Source organism: Neolamprologus brichardi, chromosome 9 (genome assembly GCF_056152115.1).
Source record: "Neolamprologus brichardi isolate AB-2024 chromosome 9, ASM5615211v1, whole genome shotgun sequence".
In the NCBI taxonomy this organism is placed as follows: Eukaryota; Metazoa; Chordata; class Actinopteri; order Cichliformes; family Cichlidae; genus Neolamprologus; species Neolamprologus brichardi.
Window position 1 is genome coordinate 10,196,795 of NC_142112.1, and position 23,288 is coordinate 10,220,082.

At 45.8% G+C, this 23,288-nt stretch overlaps 1 protein-coding gene across 1 annotated transcript in view; it reads right to left on the reverse strand.

Annotated features, from left to right (window-relative positions):
* Positions 1-1,165: 1,165 nt before the first annotated feature.
* The window catches only part of nid1b (nidogen 1b), a 44,004-nt gene continuing 21,881 nt past the window's right edge, over positions 1,166-23,288 (reverse strand). The window contains exons 9-20 of the mRNA XM_087845890.1: positions 22,513-22,650; positions 22,189-22,317; positions 20,573-20,716; positions 16,091-16,222; positions 11,501-11,731; positions 9,223-9,395; positions 8,591-8,717; positions 7,907-8,078; positions 7,366-7,523; positions 7,151-7,274; positions 5,728-5,840; positions 1,166-2,434 (exon numbers count right to left, since the gene is read on the reverse strand). Coding sequence (XP_087702016.1) covers positions 2,316-2,434; positions 5,728-5,840; positions 7,151-7,274; positions 7,366-7,523; positions 7,907-8,078; positions 8,591-8,717; positions 9,223-9,395; positions 11,501-11,731; positions 16,091-16,222; positions 20,573-20,716; positions 22,189-22,317; positions 22,513-22,650 — 1,760 coding nt within the window. The 3' untranslated portion in view covers positions 1,166-2,315. The remainder of the gene's footprint in view (positions 2,435-5,727; positions 5,841-7,150; positions 7,275-7,365; positions 7,524-7,906; positions 8,079-8,590; positions 8,718-9,222; positions 9,396-11,500; positions 11,732-16,090; positions 16,223-20,572; positions 20,717-22,188; positions 22,318-22,512; positions 22,651-23,288) is intronic.

Genomic DNA, 23,288 nt, shown 5'->3' on the forward strand with positions numbered 1-23,288 from the left:
AAAGGTGAACTTGCTGTCAAATATAGCCGCAAATCTTTGATAAAAGGCTCAAGACTGTGCAGGTTAAAATGGGAGGTGCTGGGATTGCTGCTTAGTCCAAAAAGATCACTTTGATTTTGTTCTCACTGAAGTGAAGGAAGTTAGAGGCCATCCAGGATGTAACGTCACCGAGACACTGAAGTTCTAGTGAGGCCGGACTGTTTCCCTTCAGCTGAAGATAGATCTGAACATAGACCCCACGAGGATGATGTATGTGTATGGAGGGAGCAATCATTCAAGACATCGCGTCAGAGGAAGGATTTCAAATTCAGTTTTGGAATCAACTGAAGCCAGAGAAGAGAAGCTGATATGGAAACACATTAGCTTCTCTTTCTAGTCCCTGTTAGTGCTCTCGTTGTGACAGTTTAACAAACTGAAGACTTTTCAGGACAATTATAGAAACACTAATATAAAACAATTACAATAGTCCAGCTGAGAAGTAACAAATACATGAAGTAAGCGGTCCCTCATTTATCGCAGGAGTTATGTTCTAAAAAAATCCTGCGATAAGTGAAATCCGTGACGAAGCCAAGTTGATTTCTTACAATTATCACAGGTGTTTAAGGCTGTGAAACCCCTCACTACAGGCATGAACATTGTCACACGTTTCTCTCTTCTTTAAACACTCTCAAAGTTCAAACCTTTGTAGAACAATAAGTCCAGTATTATAGACTGAAACCAAAGGCATCCGCAGGTGACGACGTTTCGTCAACATTGTTGTTTGTTGGGGAGAAAACGTACAAACATACAGTGCAGCACTTCAGAGTCACACTGCTAGGGATCGAAGATTTATGTAAATGTGACAATCTGAACACACTCTGTACTGTACAGGAGACACGGCACGAGATTGACAATCGTCTACAGCCAATCAGGACGCAGAACACAATGCGCTGTTAAAAAATAAAAATAAAACAAAAAAAGCATGCAAAAAAATCCGCAAAACAGCGAGTCTGCGAAAGGTGAACTGCGTTATAGCGACGGACCACTGCACTTGGAGTGGCTCTTATTTATGCAACACTGATCAAGTGAAAGGAGGCTGTCCCACACATTTATTTACAGAGGGGTTCATCCTGGAGAGGAGTGTACCAGGTCACCAGTCTACTGTTCAATACAAAGATAGCAATAAAACACTTTATTGTACTTTATTGTACACACAGTACAGTTTGGGTTTTTTTGTTTCATACTGGAGATACTGCTACGATAGCATGTCACACCAGGTCTGTGGATGGTAATATTCAAATGAAATAACAATCTATGCCAATAAAGTTTTACACTGTATTTAGACATTACATGGACCACATCCTAAACATGGAAATTCAGCTGAATGTCCTGAATTTATCCAGTTTCAGAGAAAAAAAAATCCTGATTGTGATTTGATTAAATGGTTTGATGAACATGTTGGTTGTTAGGTCTTCCGTTCCTGAGGAAAATGGCTTCAAATAAGCGAGAACTTCAGTTACACCAGTTGTTTATCTTTAATCATCACTGAAAAATGGAGCAGAGACTGGAGGTGGAGTTCAACGGGAGCACTGTTTCCCACACCGTCACAGCAATCACCATCATCAGGTAGATCTCAGGCTTACATCAGCACCATTTAAACAAGAATACTGTTGGCATAGTGGGTAAATATTTACATTCATATAAAAATACACTGCGTGGTTTAGAACAAACAGAATAAATGTTTGTCACAGGCTCCCTGTTAGAGACCTGCAGACTTTAAAATCACTGAGTATGTTAGTCCTGCCGAAAAGTCACATTTCATCATGTAGGGTTGCTGAGCTATATAATCATGTCATGTTGGTTGAACTGAAGAAATGCTGCATGAAACTAACAGTTATTCCATTTGTTTCCTGTAAATGAAGCAGAAACACTAACTCACTAGTGTGAAAATCCAGGAGTCAAACCTGAGACATCAACGTCTAAAAAACCCGTCAAAGCAGGAAAACACTGTTCACAAAACTCGGAGGCACTGTGGTCACTAACTCCAGAAGAATATCTGACACAAAAACCTTTTAGAGCATCTATCAGAAAGCAATGAGCAGGCTGAAAGTACACAATATAAACTATAAACAACGGTACCTTGTCACATATTCATCACCCAATCAGGTAAATCTGTGTTTTTCACTTTGGACTGCAACAATCAGCAGATGTGAGAACCAGTGAGGACAGACACAGTGAGGTTTGAACAGCTTTCAAAATCTCATAAGACTCTAAAATGACTACAGAAATGTTAAAGTTCAAGTAAGAAAAGTTGAAATCGTCACGTCGTCTTCAGCTCACAGGACCTTCTCCTCGCACTGACCGTCGGTCGTGTCCGGGCAGCGACAGGAGAGCCCTCCAAGCCGTGGCAGGCACAGGTGAGAACATCCGCCGTTGTCAGCGCAGTAGTTATACACTAAAGCATCGAAGGGAAGACAATGCAACAATGTCACAAAGGTCTTTACAGAAAGGCTTTTACTTTGACAGGACAGGAAGTCTGAAAGGCCATGGTGGCAGAGGACTGATGATGTCACCCATGTGCACCACTGTTACTGTCAAATGTCATTTTAGTTACATTGTATTCACATTAGAAGACCCTTATGAATAGAACATCGAGGGAACAGTTTACCCTGCCCCGGATAGGGTTACCGGGGCCCCGCCCTGGAGCCAGGCCCAGGGAGGGTGCCCGAGGGCGAGCGTCTGGTGGCCGGACCTTAGTCCATGGGGCTGATCTGAACCCGAGCGGTGCTTTGTTATTGGACTTCTGTGCTAATCACAGTTTGGCCACATAAGAGTGTCCATAAGTGCACGTGGCACCAGGACGCTCTAGGCCGTAGGTTGATGATCGATTTTGTAATCGTATCACCAGACCTGCAACCATATGTTCTGGACACTCAGGTAAAGAGAGGGGCTGAGCTGTCAACTGATCACCACCTGGTGGTGAGTTGGATCAGGTGGCGGGGGAGGACGCTGGACAGACCCGGTGCACCTAAACGCGTAGTGAGGGTGTGCTGGGAACGACTAGCAGAGGCCCCAGTCCGCGAGATCTTCAACGCACACCTCCGGCAGAGCTTCAACAGCATTCCGAGGGAGACTGGGGACATTGAGTCCAAATGGACCATGTTCAGTGTCTCCATTGCCGAAGCTGCTGCATTGAGCTGTGGCCGCAAGGTGGTTGGTGCCTGCTGTGGTGGTAATCCCCAGGGGAATGACCCGCCAATTTCCGGGGGCGAGGTCACTGAGGCAGTTAAACAACTCCTTGGTGGCAGAGCCCCTGGTGTTGATGAGGTCCGCCCCGAGTTCATGAAGGCTCTGGACGTTGTAGGGCTGTCCTGGTTGACACGCCTCTGCAATGTTGCGTGGAGATCAGGGGCAGTACCCGTGGATTGGCAGACCAGGGTGGTGGTCCCCATCTTTAAGAAGGGGGACCGGAGGGTGTGTTCCAACTACAGGGGGATCACACTCCTCAGCCTCCCCGGGAAAGTCTATGCCAGGGTGCTGGAAAGGAGAGTTCGTCCGCTAGTCGAACCTCTGATGCAGGAGGAACAATGCGGCTTTCGTCCTGGTCGCGGAACACTGGACCAGCTCTTTATCCTCTCAAGGATACTTGAGGGTGCATGGGAGTTTGCCCAACCAGTCTACATGTGTTTTGTGGACTTGGAGAAGGCATTCGACCGTGTCCCTCGGGGTGTCCTGTGGGAGGTGTTGCGGGAGTATGGGGTGTCTGGCCCATTGCTACGGGCCATTCGATCCCTATACAACCGTTGCAAGAGCTTGGTTCGCATTGCCGGCAATAAGTCGGACTCGTTCCCGGTGGGTGATGGGCTCCGCCAGGGCTGCCCTTTGTCACCGGTTCTGTTCATAATTTTTATGGACAGGATTTCTAGGCGCAGCCAAGTGGCGGAGGGCTTTCACTTTGGTGGCCTCAGAATCTCATCTCTGATTTTTGCGGATGATGTGGTTCTGTTGGCTTCATCGGGTGAGGGCCTCCAGCTCGTACTGGAGCGGTTTGCAGCCGAGTGTGAAGCAGCGGGAATAACGATCAGCACCTCCAAATCTGAGGCCATGGTTCTCAGCCGGAAAAGGGTGGAGTGCCCACTCCGGGTTGGGGATGAGTTCCTGCCCCAAGTGGAGGAGTTCAAGTATCTCGGGATCTTGTTTGCGAGTGATGGGAGAAGGGAGCCGGAGATCGACAGACGGATTGGGGCTGCAGCTGCAGTAATGCAGACGCTGCACCGGTCCGTCGTGGTGAAGAGGGAGCTGAGTGTAAAAGCGAAGCTCTCAATTTACCGGTCGATCTACTTCCCTACTCTCACCTATGGCCACGAGCTGTGGGTAGTGACCGAAAGAACGAGATCGCGGATACAAGCGGCAGAAATGAGCTTCCTCCGAAGGGTGGCTGGCCTCTCCCTTAGAGATAGGGTGAGAAGTTCGGCCACCCGGGAGGGGCTCAGAGTAGAGCCGCTGCTGCTCCACATCGAAAGGAGCCAGCTGAGGTGGTTTGGGCATCTGACAAGGACGCCCCCTGGGCGCCTCCTGGGTGAGGTGTTCCAGGCATGTCCCACCGGGAGGAGGCCCCGGGGCAGACCCAGGACACGCTGGAGAGATTATATCTCTCGGCTGGCCTGGGAACGCCTTGGTGTTCCTCCGGATAAGCTGGAGGAGGTGGCTGGGGAGAGGGAGGTCTGGGCCTCTTTGCTTAGGCTGCTGCCCCCGCGACCCGGCCTCGGATAAAGCGGAGGAAGATGGGTGGATGGATGGATGTATTCACATGTGTTCTCAAACTAAATGCAAAGAGAGCCTTAGAGCAGCACAACAGTGTAAAAACAGTAATGGGCAACAGAGCAGGGGTAGAGTTCTGATTGGCTGCTCTTTCATCGAGTTTGTGTGTGAAGGCCAGCAGTAGCAAAAAGAGATCTGCGTTACGTACGTGTTTGAAATAAAGATTTCACATCAGAGTTAGCGTGCCCATCTTTTATACTGGGAAGAACCCATAATGTTTTCATGTGGACTGAAACAGCCAATAGTGAAAATACCTCAGAGTTCTCATGTCTGTTAACAGAAGGGCCAGCTGGCGGGACGAGTGTATAAACATGACTATATGATTAGAGGATCTGCAGCCTCAGGAAGTGCCTGAACACTTCAGCATCTGTTTGTGTTGCACAGAAACCAGCAGGTGAAGCAGTTTCTCATCGTGGCCTGTTGTACAGTTCTGGGCTCTGAGCCAGTCTCCATATCCACAGCTGGCTTCTCTGAGGTCATGTCAGCCTGAAATTCCCATGCTTCACATGCTATGGAATCTGGAATCAATTATTCCCACTATTCCCACTGCATTAAACTGCTGTGAAAGAAACTCCACAGAGCTCGAAACTCTCAGCCCACAAAGTTCCAACGAACGGGAAACTTCTCTGCTTACAAAAAGACAACATGGGAAAATCAACACTGGTTCCCTTATTTCCTGACGGTTTTATTACCTCTGGCAATATTTATTAATGTAAAAAAACTATTAAAAACTAGTAACAACCAAACGAAACCAACCTTTTTCCCCTACTCTCAGTATCCATGCTAAGCTAAGCTCAGATTAGCTTTTCCCCTTTTTAAAAGACCTTTGTAAACCTTCCTCCCACAGACTGTACTCTACAATTTCTCATCGTCCTTAGTCCCTACATTTGTCTCTCTGGTTTCAGTCACTGCTGATAGAAGTCATACCCTGTGGACACTGTGTTGCTGTTGTGGTGATGCCGTACAGGCGAGAGCGTTTCTGTGGCAGAAACTCTTCTGTCTCTTTCCCCAAGTGACGATCCACAGCCACCACGGCCTCCCTGTAAAACACCCACAACCTTTTAAATATCTCAGAGGCCACATGTGTCAGATATGTCACATTAACACTGCCATTAGTCACAATGTAGTGGATGTAAGATACAAAGCACTTGCATAGGAAAAAGGGCTTGTGTAAATAGGTGAACGAGGCATGTTGTATAAAATGTTTTGAGTTCTCTGAGAGTAGGAAAGTGCTATCTGGTCTTTAAGGCTGACGTCATTAGCCACTTCCAGGTCCAAACTCCGCTCCAGGTCCCAAAGTCAAACGAACACTGCGACATCACTGAGCGTCACAAACTGTCTAAATTCTTTCATCTTTAATAAAATGATCAACGTTGCTGCTTTACCAGGTGTAACTATGAAGTTTAACATGCAGGATGCTGTAAACGGACCAAACTTCAGTCAGGAGAACTACTGAGATAATCCATCCACAACACAGGTTAGTCATTCATATACTGCTGAATGTGCTGGGCTGTAGTTACATCGGAAGTTTAAAAACTGAGCTTTAAAATGAACAATAATAAAAACCGAGAGAGGCCGACAGCGATCACTGACTGTTTTAGTGATCACTAAACACTATTTAATCTGGCTTGTTCAGATTAAATAGAACAAGATACAAAACATTAAAACATGTTAAAAACACAACAGCCTTAATACACTCAGAGCAGTTTGGACCCGGAAGCAGGGTGTTGTGGCCATTTTTGTTGAATGTTTATAAAACGCAATTTGTATTCATTTTTGTTTTTTCTTTAAAGTTGTAAGAATATGCTGACCTAGTTTTGTTATGGAAATTTGTAATTCATTTTATTGGAAACGTTTTTGGAAAGTGATTGGTTTATTGGCTTATGGACCCTCCCATTAATCAGGGGATTAAGAGCACCCTGGGGGGGTGTGGTAAAGATGGTTTTTTGTTTGCCAGATGTCTGATGGGAAGACGGGAGGGTTAGAAAAGGATTTTTTGACCACTTTTGAAGTTGTTAAAGCAAATTAAGTAAACTTTCGTTTAATTTTAAGTTTTAAGAAGTTATTTGGTTGATTTTTGTTTATAATTTTCCACGAAATAAACGACATATGATTTTTAAACAATGGAGTCAGACGTGCGTTCTAAAACAAACCTCCCGTTGCCACCCACGGCCTTTTCTTGGACTTTTTTGGTGTTTGGAACATAAAAGGCAGGGTTCATATGTCATCACTTAAAGACCAGATATAAGACTCCATGTACCATTTGACAGTTTTGAGCCAGGACTTTCTGGATTTAGATCAGCAGAGCTCTAAATAAAGAAAAATGCAAAGTAAACGTCTTAGTTGGTACCTCCTCCAGTCAGTGTAATACAGGTTTCTTCCAAAGGAAACCAGGCCAAACGGATACTGGATCCCTTCGACGATATTCCGCCTCAGTTGGCGGTGAGGATCCATACACTCCACGTTCCGAGTCCCTGCAGAGTCATTGGGATAAGTAATCCAGGAACACATTACCAGTAGGAGCTCTGAGTGCTGTGTATGGATGTGAGGAAGGCTTTTTCCTACCTGCATCTGCCCAGCACAGCTGTTGGTTTTCATAGTCAAAGGTGAGACCGTTGGGAAGTGCTAGATTGTCTTTGACCAGGACAACTCGCTCAGTCCCATCCATGTTGGACATCTCAATTTTAGGCCCGTCTCTATTCCAGTCTGCCCAGTACAGCCGCCTGAGACCAACATCACAAAAACCAGTTACAAGAAACTGCTACTGCTGGGTTCATGATGCAACTTCTGCTCTGATATTAATTTCACTACTAGCAGACTCAAGCGCATTAGTTTCACCAAGAGTCCTGAAGTTATTGCTAGTAATTAGAATATATGGCATATAGTGATGGATATATTGGACAAAGGATGCTGATTCATGGGTGTAGTGAAGGACGCAGAGGGTTGGGGTGACAGAGGAAGATGCTGGGAGGATGAGGAGGATGATAGAGGCTGTGGGAACCTTCTAAAGGAAGCAACCAAAAGCTGTAGTACACATAGGGTCAGTGCTACTCCTCGTTATACGATTACATAGTGTTACTGCTAACACCAATACAAATACTATTACCCGTATGCTGGGTTGGTGACGATGGGTCGAGGGTTCACCAGGTCAGTGTCAAAAAGGACTCTCCGGTGGCTGCCGTCCAGCTTTGAGACCTCTATGGTGTCTCGCGTGGAGTCAGTCCAGAACAGAAGGCGGGCCACGTGGTCAATGGCGATGCCTTCAGGACTCTGCAGCTCTGAGGAGGAGCAGACATGCTTAACACTGAACACAGGGACTGATGGCACCACTGCACTTAACTGCCAAAGGATGAAGAGCTCAACTTCATCAGGGGCGTGGCAGGAACATCGAAAAAAACGACTTAAACTACAAGTCACTAGTTTACAGGTAAGAAGTACAGACCAGGAACATTCCTGTGGCCACACAAGCTGCTCAGGAACACCGGAAAAATACTGACGAGCCTTTTCAAAAGATTTTTGAAGAAGCATCCACGGGATCTACCAGAAGGTTCCCGGAGTCGGATGTTCAATCCCTAATACTGGGACAGTTTGATCTTTGGTTTTGAGAATATAGTTTAGCTCTTGTGACAGCAGCTGAAATGAAACCATCCACTGCTAGAACAAAGAAGTCCTGGGTAGAACTTCTCCTGCACCCGAGTACTCAAACAAAGAAACCACACAAGCTCCAGGTTCAGCACAAAGTGGAGCCACATATCAAGGTGCTTCTGCTCAGTCACGACACCTGCTGTACCTTTAGTAACAACTGGAACGACGTCTCCTCCAGTGAGGCTGGCCTTGCTGATAGCTGGTCCAGTGATGTCGGTCCAGTAAACCATCTTCTCCACACAGTCGTAGGCCACAGCGATCACCACGCGATCCTGGTCGTGAAGGAAGAAAAAGATCAACTTTTCATTATTTTAACAGACAGCTGTGTGTTCAGCTGCAACACATTAATGCAGATGTGCCAGATGATTTATAGACTTCATGACAGAGACGAAGAGCTCTGAAAACAGCTAAAGAACAACGTGAATGTGTGAGGACTGAATGCCATAAACACAAAAATCATAATCCAAGAACACATTCAGGGTCTTACAGACATCTGGTTTGATTTTGATCTTTTCAAAAGACCCTCGTCCGAGTCTAGAGACAGAGAGCATAGTGATGTCACTATGGTACCAATCGTAGATAATTAAACCAAGTGGCATCTCTCTGAAGAATATCATTATGGCCACAACACATTCAATTCAGCACCAGATCACAGCAGCAGCTGTCTCAGGGTGTTTTACACTGTAAGGTAAAGACCTGACACTAAAACATCTCAGGCAGCAGGACTGCAGCAGTATCTGTGGAGGCTGTCAGCAGCAGCAGCGCCATTGTTCTTACAGGGACGTGCAGCAGAGGCTTGGCCTCCTCCTTCTTCATGATGTATCCATCGAGCGGCACATGTTCGATCTTCCCGCTTTGAGCGAACAGCAGGTATGCTCCAGGAGCGATGGGCTGGACATCGGGCCGCGGCGTGGGACCGATCGGAGCGGGAGTAACTGCCTGATCGATGCCTGTGTAGGAGAAGAGTCATGCTGGCAGTGCGCTTTGTGTAGACATGTAACAACTAGCCTACAACCTTCACCAAGACGATACTGGCCTCTCTAAAACATCACCTGTCTGACACATCCAGGCTTATATAAAGGTACATGTACAGCATCATATTACACGCATACACCAGCTGGACTCTGCACATATTAAACTACATATATATATATATATATATATATATATGGCCATGGTATGCTGTGATTATGTTTCTAATCACAGACTGATTTCATCTTTTGGGTATTTAGATATTTGAACGCTGCCATTTATTTTTCTATTAAGGCAGTGGGTGTGTCGGGTGGGGTCACTCTGGTGTGAGTGGGTATGATTTTCGTGTGGCCACAAGTTTGAACGGATGAAGTGATCCAGATCTAGATGGACTAGATCTATTTGTATTCTATTGTATATATTATTCTATTTTACTCTACTGTATATAGTATTTTTATTTGATTCTATTCCAGTGTCTTCTAATTTCTGCTACATAACTTTGCACTTTTGCTGTATCAAAATCAAATTTCCCACCTGTGTGACTAATAAAGGTTATCTTATCTATCATTATTTTCAGTGCTTTAATCAAATGGATGTTTTTATTGTGTATTTTATTTTTATTTATTTAACTGTGTGTGGTGTGCAGCTGTTGTTGTCCCTTTTCCCTTTGATGTTTTTGTAGTTCGGCTTTAGTTCCTCTGCTCAGCTGTGTACGCCATCATGAACAACTGGGAGGAGCCTTGTAAAGATGGACCAACCTGTTTGTTTGTTTGTGCCACTTCCCCTGTATTACAGGTCCCACACAGCACTGACTCCCAGCTGTTTGCAGTGCAGTGCTATGAGTTTAATGTATGAAGTTATTATTACCAAGTAGTATTGTGGGTATATTTCTTAGTTTTTACCGGTTCTTCCTGCAGTAAATATAAACAACGACAGTATTCAGGAAGAAAAACAAACATTGCAGATATTTTATCATAACTCTGGTTTTACGTGGCCGATCAACACAATTTAAAAACTGGTATAAAGTCCACACTTTGTCCGTCAGTTGTTCCGTCTGTCCTGCTCACATCTCCAATGGTTGTACACGTTGTCATTAACTTCACTCCACATCAGCTGCTTTGCTAAAACACCGGTGTCGCACATAAGGATGTTGTGATAGCCTGTCAGCCACGTTGATCAGCTGCGTATATACGAATGTGAATCACATCATTGGCTGGACTGTGGGATAAGGTGGCATCGTTCTGATCCCATACGGGAGCAGCCAGTCACTGACTCACACTGCAGAACAGAATTGTTAACGTATTTATTTTAATTTCAATTCAGGTTAGATTTTTTTTTTGTGCGCAGAGACGTGCCAGCAGTGTGCAGCTTAGAGGGAACATTGCAGCCTGGCTACAGAGCTGAAGAGAAACCTGGGGTTGTTCTTATTTTCTTCAATCAGTGATGAGTAGTAAGCTGTTCTGGCTTTGCGGAGGGCTTTCTTATAAAGCAACAAACTATTTCTCCAGGCTAAATGATGATCCTCTAAATTTGTGACACGCCATTTCCTCTCCAGATTATGAGTCATCTGCTTTAGGGTACGTGTTTGAGAATTATACCACGGGGTCAGGTACTTCTGATTAGAGACCTTAGTTTTCACTGGAGCTACAGTATCCAGAGTCGTACGTAGTGAGGAGGTGAAATTATTAACAAGATAATCGACCTCTGTTGGAGTAGCGTTCAGATAGCTGCTCTGCTCTGTGTTGGTACAGGGCATTGAAGATGATAACAGTGGGTGGATTATATTCTTAAACTTAGTTACAGCGCTTTCAGAAAGACATCTACTGTGATAACGTCTACTCTCCACTGCTGTGTAATCAATTATTGTAAATGTAAATGTTATCAGGAAATGATCAGCAGAGGGTTTTCAGTTATATAACATTCGACAGTACATTCATCATGTGCAGCTTCAGGCAGAAAATAAATCATATTTAAATTGAAACGAACCTCATATGAGTAAAAAGTTTAATATATCGATAGAATGACACGACAAAATGTTTGTTTCCCGATAGCACAACATCAATAAGCAGAAACAGAGACTCACAAAGAGGAGGGCTACTGTGAGGTCCTGTGCGGGTGTTGGCGATCTCCTGCCCGTTGGCGTCCACACACCAGCACTGCCCGATGCTTTGGTGGCACTGCGTGGGCTCGTAAGCGCCGTGCTCGTCACACCGGGGAACGTACTGACCGACAGGACGAGGACGGAATGAGAAGGGAACGTCAGAGTCGGCTACGGCGCTCTCTCTCTGCTGCTCACACCGGGTCTTCTCACGCTCTGAGGACACACAAGAACGCGTTCACAGAGTGATCGTCACGCCCACGGAGACGTACCCGTGTCTTTAGAGAGTCAGATGTTTACAGTCACACAGTGGTAGCATCTGATGACATTAGCAGTCAGTATAACACATCCACAGAAAACATGAGGCTCCAGCTCCTGTCAAGTTACACCTGCTCTTGATCTGTTATTGACATCACTGGCCCCGCCCCTTTCTTTCTATTTAGCATCCAAGCAGTCAGACTTCTGCAGTACCTCCCAGGCCTTTCTTTGGACACTGGCTGCTTTCATCCATGAACCAGAAAACTTTTCAGATAATTTGTTATGTGTTTGTTACTGAAACCACATCACCTCTGAATCACTAAAGCATGAAAGGGTCAAGATCTGCGAGGCAGACCGTCAGGAGATGAGAAGTGTGGACCCAAGTGCAAGCAACTGAGTAAATGAATGAGTTTTATTTTCAGGTGAAGCACAAACAAAAGCATCGCAGGGAACTAAACTAAACAAAGCAGCTACAAAACAATAACACAGAGGAACAAAACCCTGAGACTAGAAACCTGAAAAGTCCAACAGGAGGCGATACACAGACGAACCAGCAACTAACAGAGACAGACACGAGGCTTAAATACACAGAGGGACAACGAGGGAATGAGACACAGAAGGAGGACACAGCTGGGAGTAAGACATGACGATGGGGACGCAAAATACACTGACATAAGACACAGACCTTCACTATAAAACAGGAAATGCACGAGGAGCACAGACATGACACGAGGGGGAAACCCAGTGAACTAAACTGAACAACTTAGGACTGAGAATAACTCCAAGAACAACAAATGAACTTAAGATGATACAGAAACGCAAGGAAACAAAGAACGCTGGTCAAATGACCCCGGACCGTGACAAAGGGAGCTGTTTACTAAAGGGACGAACCAGTCAGCACATAACAGACAACCTAAGAACACATTTTAAAGTGTATCTTTGTTAAAAGCAGCATGTTGAAAAACTCCATACAAATTATTTTTGCACCAACAGCGTGATTCCCAAAGCCAACGACGTGACACGGTGTCTGTAGAAGTCTGATGAAACTGGAGGCTAAAAAAGAGACGTGAGGCCTAAAAACTGTGTTCAGCAGGTGATCAGGAACTGAAACTGATGCTGCAGTAAGTAAAGTAAGTAAGTAAAACTTTATTTATATAGCACCTTTCAAGATAAAAATCACAAAGTGCTTCACAGAAGCTAAAACCTAAAAATAAAAATCAACCAAAAGCAAGTTTAAAAAGATGAGTTTTTAGCTGTTTTTTAAAAGCGACCACTGAGTCCACAGATCTCAGGCTCAAAGGGAGACAGTTCCACAGTCTGGGGGCCACAGCCACAAAAGCTTTGTCGCCTTTTGTTTTCAGCCTCGTGTGTTGGACAGCAAGCAAGCCCTGGTCACATGACCTCAGGGACCTTCTGGGAATGTATGGATGTAAAAGTTCACTGATATATGTTGTTGCTTGTCCATGCAGAGCCCTGAAAGTCAAGGTCAAAACCTTAAACTGGATTCTGAATTTAACGGGGAGCCAGCGCAGCTGAATCAGCAGGGGTGTGACATGGGAGGACTTGGAGGACTTGGTCAGAAGCTTTGCAGCAGCGTTCTGAACGACTTGCAGACGCTCCAAAGAGGCTTTACATAAACAAGTAAACAAAGAATTACAATAGTCCAGACGAGATGAAACAAATGCATGAATGACAATTTCTAATTCGGAGCTCGATACAACGGGACTCAGCTTAGCAATGTTTCTCAAGTGATAAAAACAGGAGCGAACCAAAGATTTTACATGAGCATCCAAAGTCAGAGCTGAGTCAATAGTAACACCAAGGCTCCTGATAGACGGTTTTGCAAATGTAGCAAGTGGACCCAAGTTTTCCATAACACTAGGTACAACATTTTTAGGAGCACAAACAAGAACTTCAGTCTTCTCCTCATTTAGTTGAAGAAAGTTTCCAGCCATCCAACATCTAATGGAGTCTATGCACTTGTGCAAAATCTGTAGCTTGGAAACGTCGTGGGGCTTAAAGAAGATATATAACTGAATATCATCTGCATAGCAGTGATACGAAATGTCCTTAAAAGTGCTCAATAAGTGTTGAAGAGGAAGTAAATACAGCAAGAACAATAAAGGCCCCAAAACTGAACCTTGTGGCACACCATAAGCAAGAAAAGTAGAAGAGGAACTGTACTTACAGGTAGCCACAGAAAAGGATCGTTCATGCAAATAGGATTCAAACCAGTCCAAAGCAGCCCCTGATATACCCACCCAGTGTCTCAGCCTATCTAGCAGAATATGATGGTCCACAGTATCAAAGGCGGAGGTCAGGTCCAACATCAACAGAAATGTTAATGCAGTGTTAGCATTGAATCAGGAGGAAGACGTATGGAGTCCTGATCAGGGTGCATTTGTTTCTATTGCATTTATTACTTCCAGGCTGGACTACTGCAATTCATTATTATCAGGATGTCCAAAAAACTCACTGAAAAGCCTTCAGCTAATCCAAAATGCTGCAGCAAGAGTCCTGACAGGGACTAGAAAGAGAGAGCATATTTCTCCTGTTTTGGCTTCTCTTCATTGGCTTCCTGTTAAATCCAGAATTGAATTCAAAATCCTGCTCCTCACATACAAGGTCGTAAATAATCAGGCCCCATCTTATCTTAATGACCTTGTAGTACCATATCACCCTATTAGAGCACTTCGCTCCCGCTCTGCAGGCCTACTTGTTGTTCCTAGAGTATTTAAAAGTAGAATGGGAGGGAGAGCCTTCAGTTTTCAGGCCCCTCTTCTGTGGAACCAGCTTCCAGTTTGGATTCGGGAGACAGACACTATCTCTACTTTTAAGATTAGGCTTCAAACTTTCCTTTTTGCTAAAGCATATAGTTAGGGCTGGACCAGGTGACCCTGAATCCTCCCTTAGTTATGCTGCAATAGACGTAGGCTGCCGGGGGATTCCCATGATCCATTGAGTTTTTCCTTTCCAGTCACCTTTCTCACTCACTATGTGTTAATAGACCTCTCTGTATTGAATCATATCTGTTATTAACCTCTGTCTCTCTTCCACAGCATGTCTTTATCCTGTCTTCCTTCTCTCACCCCAACCAATCACAGCAGATGGCCCCGCCCCTCCCTGAGCCTGGTTCTGCCGGAGGTTTCTTCCTGTTAAAAGGGAGTTTTTCCTTCCCACTGTCGCCAAAGTGCTGCTCATAGGGGGTCATATGATTGTTGGGCTTTCTCTGTATCTATGAAGCGCCTTGAGGCGACATTTGTTGTGATTTGGTGCTATATAAATAAAGTTGAATTGAATTGAATTGAATATGGACGGTGAGTCTGGAATGACTCACTATTAGAAACAAAGGTCATTTTCACATACATCAAACTTTAATGACTGGGTCATTTGGAAAAACAAAACGACACGTGGCTTAAAGGTCCGTGCTCCTGAACAGACTTCGTGGCAGCTGCAGATACAAAGACTGAGTGATTAAAGCAGCAGGCTCTTCATCTCTGTGGTCCCACAGCGTCTTCGGGGAGTGTCCTCAAAGACAAACCACAAGCCAGCCACAACAGTGTCATCGCACACGACAGCCGTCCTCACAGCGCCACATCTGCCCCCAACAGTCCAACGGGACAAAGGATCCCCGATGGCGGCGGAGACGATCAAAGCCCCGCTGTCGACACTAGAGGCATCTACAAGATGCTGCTGACATTAAGAGTCACGGACATGTTTTGACACGGGACACTAAATGATGCCTTCAGAGGAAAGACAGGTCATAATAAAGGATGGAAATATGACCAAACTGTGGTGCAGAGGAGTAAAGCTGTAATTAGCTGTGCGCCTCCAGCTGCTGACAGCTGGAATCACTGAAGCAGTGTTACTCTGACTGCTGGCTGCGTTTCTGTTTGTCTTCTTTGAGTAACACACACACTTTCAGAAAGAAAACATGAATCAGGAACAAGAAACTGATTCCTAAACACTAACTGTACTTGATTGCGTCACATGTTGAATTAGATCAGACAGAGAACGTGCCGCTGTGCATCAGCCGCTGCAGCCCAGAACCATGCATCATCATGCATGAGTCTCATCATGCAGCTCCTCTTACTGGAACACAAATCAAAACACTCTCAGTGTCTCTGTTTACAGTGATAAATGCATAGCTGGGGTGTTTAAACAGACTCCTCCAGGATGACCTGTTTCAGGATTAAAACAATGAACGGGGGCAGAACGGTCAAATAAATGAGCACATCTTTATTTCACTGAAATGTGCAGTCATTCTGGAACCAGCAACCCTCTGTGTGTAAACCTGTGAATGTGCTGGTTACCCACCTGAGAACGTGGGGCTGCAGTGCAGGCCATCTCCGTGGAAACCAGGACGACACTGACAGGTGAAGGAGCCCTGTGTGTTGGAGCAGGAGGCCTCAGCGTGGCATCGGTCCTGCTGCTGGCACTCATCTACATCTGAACAGGCAGAAAGAACAGAGGCTCCTCACATTCTGGATCCTGCAGTACCAGTAATGGCCACCAGATGGTGAAAAGTCTGAAAGTAGATCTTTAATTGAATGCTGCAAATAGACTATGTGCGCCTTAGCATGTGCTACTTCCGGCGCTCCTGCAGAGCGCTTCGTTTCCGGTGTGATATTCGCGCCTTGTTTACGCTTGGGTTTTCCAAAACAAGTCAACCAAATGGATGATTTACATTTCTCAAGGTGTCTCGGGCGTTTACCGAATATATCTGTAGATGATGTTCGTCAACTTGTCGATATTTCTTCCTCCGCGCCTCAGAGCAAAAGAGAGGAAGGATTCAAATTGTATATTTCTCAGTATTTGTATACAGCGGTCCCTCGTTTATCGCCGGTGTTATGTTCTAAAAATATCCCGTGATAAGTGAAATCCACAATGTAGCCACCTTTATTTTTATCTGTTATTACAGATGTTTTAAGGCTGTAAAACCCCTCACTGCACACTTTATACTCATGTTTAAACTCTCAAAGTTCAAACCTTTGTAGAAAAATAAGTCGAGTATTATAGAATGAAACCAAAGATCAAACCCTGTTTTCAGCTGCAAGAGAATTCAACATTAATGAACCAATGAATCAGAAGTCCAAGTTTTAGTGTGACTGCCTTTTGGGTGCTACCGCAGGTACCTTTGACGGTGCAAAGCGTTTCGTCGACGTTGTGTTTGTTGGGGGAAACAAACAGCACTTCAGAGCCACACTGCCGGTGATCGATGCAGCGATTCTGTACAGGAGGGACGGCACAGAGGAGATCGTCTGCAGCGACCAGGACACGATGCGCTTAAAAAAAAAGAAAGAAGCGAGGCCGCGAAAAGTGAACCGCGTCACAGCGAGGGACCGCTGTAATTTTGAAGGTACGTCACAACATACTCGTTGTAAATACTCACAGAGACCCTAACCAGCAATCATTCATTTATTTGTTTCTGTGGCTTTTTGTTGTTGACATGCTGTGTAGGTGTGTACTTGACTAGCTGATATCAGCATAACGGGGAAACCTTTGACTAATGTTCTTTTATATTATAATAATAATAATAATATTTTTTTATAATGTGTTAGTCCCCATAGGGAGATTACTCCTCTGCATTGAACCCATTCACCCAGTGAAGCAGTGGGCAGCCACCAGTGCAGTGCCCGGGGAGCAGTGTGTAGGGACGGTACCTTGCTCAGGGGTACCTCAGGGTGGCCGTTCAGCGGAGTCGAACCCCCGACCTTCCGATCATGGGGCCACCATCTACCTACTGAGCTCTCCCTGCTCACCTGTAGTTTGAATGCTGAACATTTGCCTGTTTAAATCATAGTAACTGTCACTATACAGAGATGCTTCTGAGTGTGGACGATGTGTCCTCTGCTTGTGTTGAGTGATGTAAACAAACAATCGATCTAAACTCTTCAAACGTCAAAATTGATCATTAGATTTTTTTGACACAGCAGTGGTGACTGTTCCCACCTCCTGCTCTTTGTAACTTAACGCCATCTTTCCGTTTTCGTGTTTGGATATGACTTTGAGTCCACCTTCGCAGTAGCGATTGACCACAAAATAAAGCTACTTTACATCCGGTCTTAAAACAGGAAGTTAGCATTTTCCCGTGCACAGGGTCTATTGTAATGACGCCATTACGCCAGAGTTCCCGGGCGCGACAGCCTGGCAGCAGCAAGATCCTCCTAAACCTGTTTGCTCGTGTCTTTGAGAGCAGCTGTGTCATCACTGCTCGCGAATATGGACCCGAACACAAACAGCCGATGGACACGGAGCAGTCGTACGTCTGTGGGCAGAATCCAGATGACTATGTGCATCACAGACTGAATTTAAAGATAAATCACCTGAAAGCTCCCTAAAGTGACACCAAGACACCCAAATGACCCCCTGGTGTCTGGGTGAGGTGCAGGTTTTAACATAGCCCCTTTTTGCAGCTGCTAATTACGGGCTCTGAGTAGACTTCAGCCGACGTTGAATCGACAAAGCATGCTGACAGCCCGTCTCTTTAACCAGACGGTGTATTTATAGCAGCGATAGTTTTGTCCTCTGTCCACAGAGGCTCAGATCCAGCCAGCGGTCACAAGTCTAGTGGCTCGACGGCTGAGTTAGTGACAGGTAGCATAAACGCTATGAGAGGAAAGCATCTTCACTGCATTCTGTAGCCAAACATCCAGCCAGTCATCACGAGCCATCTGCAGCCACGAGAACAAAGAGTCCTGATCTCAGCAGCCAGTCTGAGACACTGAGCTGTGAGGCTGCAAGTTTCAGCATCGATCTGCGGTTAAATAACAGCAGCTAAAGGACCTGAACATCGGCCAGGTTCTGTTTGTAAGTATACGGTAAACTGATTCTGAAGCACTTCATAGTCTGTACCATTAGCACTGGAGCATGGTGTACGCTACACGCTGTCTGTCAGCACGACAAACATCTCCAGACTCAAGGAAACAGCTTTACAGGACGACAGACATCCAATCAGCTGACAGATATTTAGAGCAATGAGCTGAAAATGACTCCTAACAGCAAACTAGAACTAGAACGCATTATTACTCGAGCCACGAGTGTCCGCGTTAATCCATCAAACCCATAAAGATCCAGCTATTCAAACAGGCTGTGAGAAAGAGCTGAGATGGGCCTGAGCCCCATGGTGACCTTTCACCCCCAAAAAGCCTGTAATCTGAGTAAACTGACGACACACAGGTCCTGGCTCTGCTGAACATTTCACACACAGCCTTTGATGCACACACACCAATGAGTTAAACTGCAGGAATGTCTTAAAGACATAAAGACTTGGATGGCCACTAACTTTCTGCTTCTCAACTCAGATAAAACTGAGGTCATTGTACTCGGCGCTGAAAAGCTTAGAAATATGGTATCTAACCAGATTCTTACTCTGGATGGCATTACCTTGGCCTCCAGTAACACTGTGAGGAACCTTGGAGTCATTTTTGACCAGGATATGTCCTTCAACGCACATATTAAACAAATATGTAAGACTGCGTTCTTCCATTTGCGCAACATCTCTAAAATTAGAAATATCCTGTCTCAGAGTGACGCTGAAAAACTAGTTCATGCATTTATTACTTCCAGGCTGGACTACTGCAATTCATTATTATCAGGATGTCCAAAAAACTCACTGAAAAGCCTTCAGCTAATCCAAAATGCTGCAGCAAGAGTACTGACAGGGACTAGAAAGAGAGAGCAGATTTCTCCTGTTTTGGCTTCCCTTCATTGGCTTCCTGTTAAATCCAGAATTGAATTCAAAATCCTGCTCCTCACATACAAGGTCTTAAATAATCAGGCCCCATCTTATCTTAATGACCTTGTAGTACCATATTACCCTATCAGAGCACTTCGCTCTCGCTCTGCAGGCCTACTTGTTGTTCCTAGAGTATTTAAAAGTAGAATGGGAGGCAGAGCCTTCAGTTTTCAGGCCCCTCTTCTGTGGAACCAGCTTCCAGTTTGGATTCAGGAGACAGACACTATCTCTACTTTTAAGATTAGGCTTAAAACTTTCCTTTTTGTTAAAGCATATAGTTAGGGCTGGACCAGGTGACCCTGAATCCTCCCTTAGTTATGCTGCAATAGATGTAGGCTGCCGGGGGATTCCCATGATGCATTGAGTTTTTCCTTTCCAGTCACCTTTCTCACTCACTATGTGTTAACAGACCTCTCTGTATTGAATCGTATCTGTTATTAATCTCTGTCTCTCTTCCACAGCATGTCTTTATCCTGTCTTCCTTCTCTCACCCCAACCAATCACAGCAGATGGCCGCCCCTCCCTGAGCCTGGTTCTGCCGGAGGTTTCTTCCTGTTAAAAGGGAGTTTTTCCTTCCCACTGTCGCCAAAGTGCTTGCTCATAGGGGGTCATATGATTGTTGGGCTTTTCTCTGTATCTATGAAGCGCCTTGAGGCGACTTTTGTTGTGATTTGGCGCTATATAAATAAAATTGAATTGAATTGAATTGAATTGAAAATTGAATTGATGGGTTTCTGTCATGTAGCTGGAGACAGGATTGCACGAGGCTGTGCTGAGCCACACTTACTCTGTAAAAGCTTTACCTGCCGGTCTGACCACTCAGCAGCTGTGGACAGAGGTCTGTGGTGAAGCACTGACTGCTGTGCAGCACACACTGATAGCAGCCTGTAAAGCTGAGGAGTAACTCTTCACTCTGTGACAGGTGAACATACCTGTCAGCCATACGACCCCAAACAGTTGTTGTGTTCATGCAGCAGTTTCTCTTACGTTTACAGAGCATCTGTTTATTAAGGAGGAGACATCATCCTTAACAGCTGAGAAAGCGAGCACCGTGAACTCACCCCGACACACCCGGCCGTCACCCTCGAACCCCGGCAGACAGGAGCAGATGTAGGCCGAGCCTCCGGTGTAGCGGCACAGTGCTCTCTGTGCAGCATCGCAGTCATGAGAGCCTCTCTGGCAGTGATCGACTGGACGGTTCTCCTCTGCAGGACCAGAGAGAAACATGTTTTGATGAGTCTGTCCCAAACTACACATCCCCATCCATCAGTATGATAATAAAGACCGGTGGTGTCTATCTGGCCATCCATCTTCTTCCCCCTCATCCTGGGCCGGTCGTGGGGGCAGCAGCCTAAGCAGAGAAGCCCAGACCTCCCTCTTTCTGGCCACCTCCTCCACCACCACCTCCATTTCCTCCAAGGCATTCCCAGGACACGCTGTCCTCCGGAGCCTCCTCCCGGTGGGACGTCCTCACCCAGGAGGCGAACAGGAGGCATCCTTATCAGATGCCCGACCCACCTCACCTCTTTTCGATGTGGAGCAGCAGCGGCTCTACTCTGAGCCCCTCCCGGATGGCCAAACTCCTCACCCAGTCTCCAAGGGAGAGGCCAGCCACCCTTCGGAGGAAGCTCATTTCTGCTGGTTGTATCTGCGATCTCGTCCTTTCGGTCACTGCCCACAGCTCGTGATCATAGGTGAGGGCAGGGACGTAGATGGACCGGTAAATTGAGAGCTTTGCTTTTACACTCAGCTCTCTCTTCACCACGACGGACCAGCACAGCGTCCGCATCCCTGCAGCCGCCACACCGATCCGTCTGTCGATCTCCCGTCACTCGTGAACAAGACCCTGAGATATCTCAACTCCTCCACTCGGGGCAGGAATGTACTGAAACTTTCAGGCTTTTAGTTTTTGAGATCCCCTCAGAGTGCTCTGCTGTAGGTGGGTGGACGGGTCGTTTTGAAAAAAAGATTCATCTTGAAGAGTATTTGACTTATGAAGCACTCATTAACCATCCAGACTATTATATTTAAACACATCCTGCATCACAATATCCCATCAGAGGGACGACCAATGAACCCGACAGCATCATCGCTTTAGGTTGAAGCAGGAAACATCTCGTCTGCACAGAGCGTTATTGTTTATGTCCGCTGTCAGCTTTAAGTCATACTCACCCACAGGAAGCAGATACCCCCCAGCTGTCAACACACACACACGCACACACACACACACACACACACGCACACACACACGCACACACACACACACGCACACACACACACACACACACGCACACACACACACACACACACACACACGCACACACACGCACACACACGCACACACACACACACACACACACACACACACACACACACACACACACACACACACACGCACACACACACACACACACACGCACACACACACACACACACACACACACACACACACACACACGCACACACACACACACACACACACACACACACACACGCACACACACACACACACACACACACACACGCACACACACGCACACACACACACACACACGCACACACACACGCACACACACACACACACACACACACACACACGCACACACACACACACGCACACACACACACACACACACACACACACACACACACACACGCACACACACACACAACCCACCGACACACGTCCTCCCATCACTGGCGAACACAAAGCCGGTGGAGCACTCGCAGCGCAAACTTCCAGGCTGATTAGTGCAGACGGCGTTGGGTCCACACACTGAAGGAGTCTCTCTGCACTCGTCAATATCTGCCGACGACATGTATGTAATGTTACTGCCACATAATCTCTGCTGCATGTGCTGCTTGTAGCTCAGATGAAATGTAATCAGGTTCAGATCATCATTTTAACACTACGGACCGTTTCCACGTGAAATTATTCTCTCATCTGTTTGTTCTTTCCCATTTTCAGCACTGCCCATGTGACCAAGTGTGGGTTTGTTACCGTGGCAATATCGTCCATCTCCAGCGAAACCAGCTGTGCATTCGCAGATGAACCGGACGCCCTCGCCAGGTGTACAGACAGCGTTGATGTCGCAGCCGTGTCGACCGCTGAAACATGGATTCTGCTCCAGAAGACTGCCTGTCAGAAAATTAGACACACCTCCAGTCAGAAACATGTGACTCTTCACAGCACACAGACGCAGCACCGCACACCGAGCAGAAAAGATCCATCAAAGATTATTTGAAGAGTTTCAGTCAGGTTTCAGAGTTCATCACAGCACAGAAACAGCTTTAGTGAAGGTTACAAATGATCTTCTTATGACCTCTGACAGTGGACTCATCTCTGTGCTTGTCCTTCTTGACCTTAGTGCAGCATTCGATACTGTTGACCATAATATCCTGTTAGAGCGATTAGAACATGCTGTAGATATTACAGGTATTGCACTGCAGTGGTTTGTATCATATCTATCTAATAGACTCCAATTTGTGCATGTAAATGGAGAGTCCTCTTCACACACTGAGGTTAATTATGGAGTTCCACAGGGTTCAGTGCTAGGACCAATTCTGTTTACATTATACATGCTTCCCCTAGGCAGCATCATTAGAAGACATAGCATACATTTTCACTGCTATGCAGATGACACCCAGCTCTATCTGTCCATGAAGCCAGATAACACACACCAATTAGTTAAACTGCAGGAATGTCTTAAAGACATAAAAACTTGGATGGCCACTAACTTTCTGCTTCTTAACTCAGATCAAACTGAGGTCATTGTA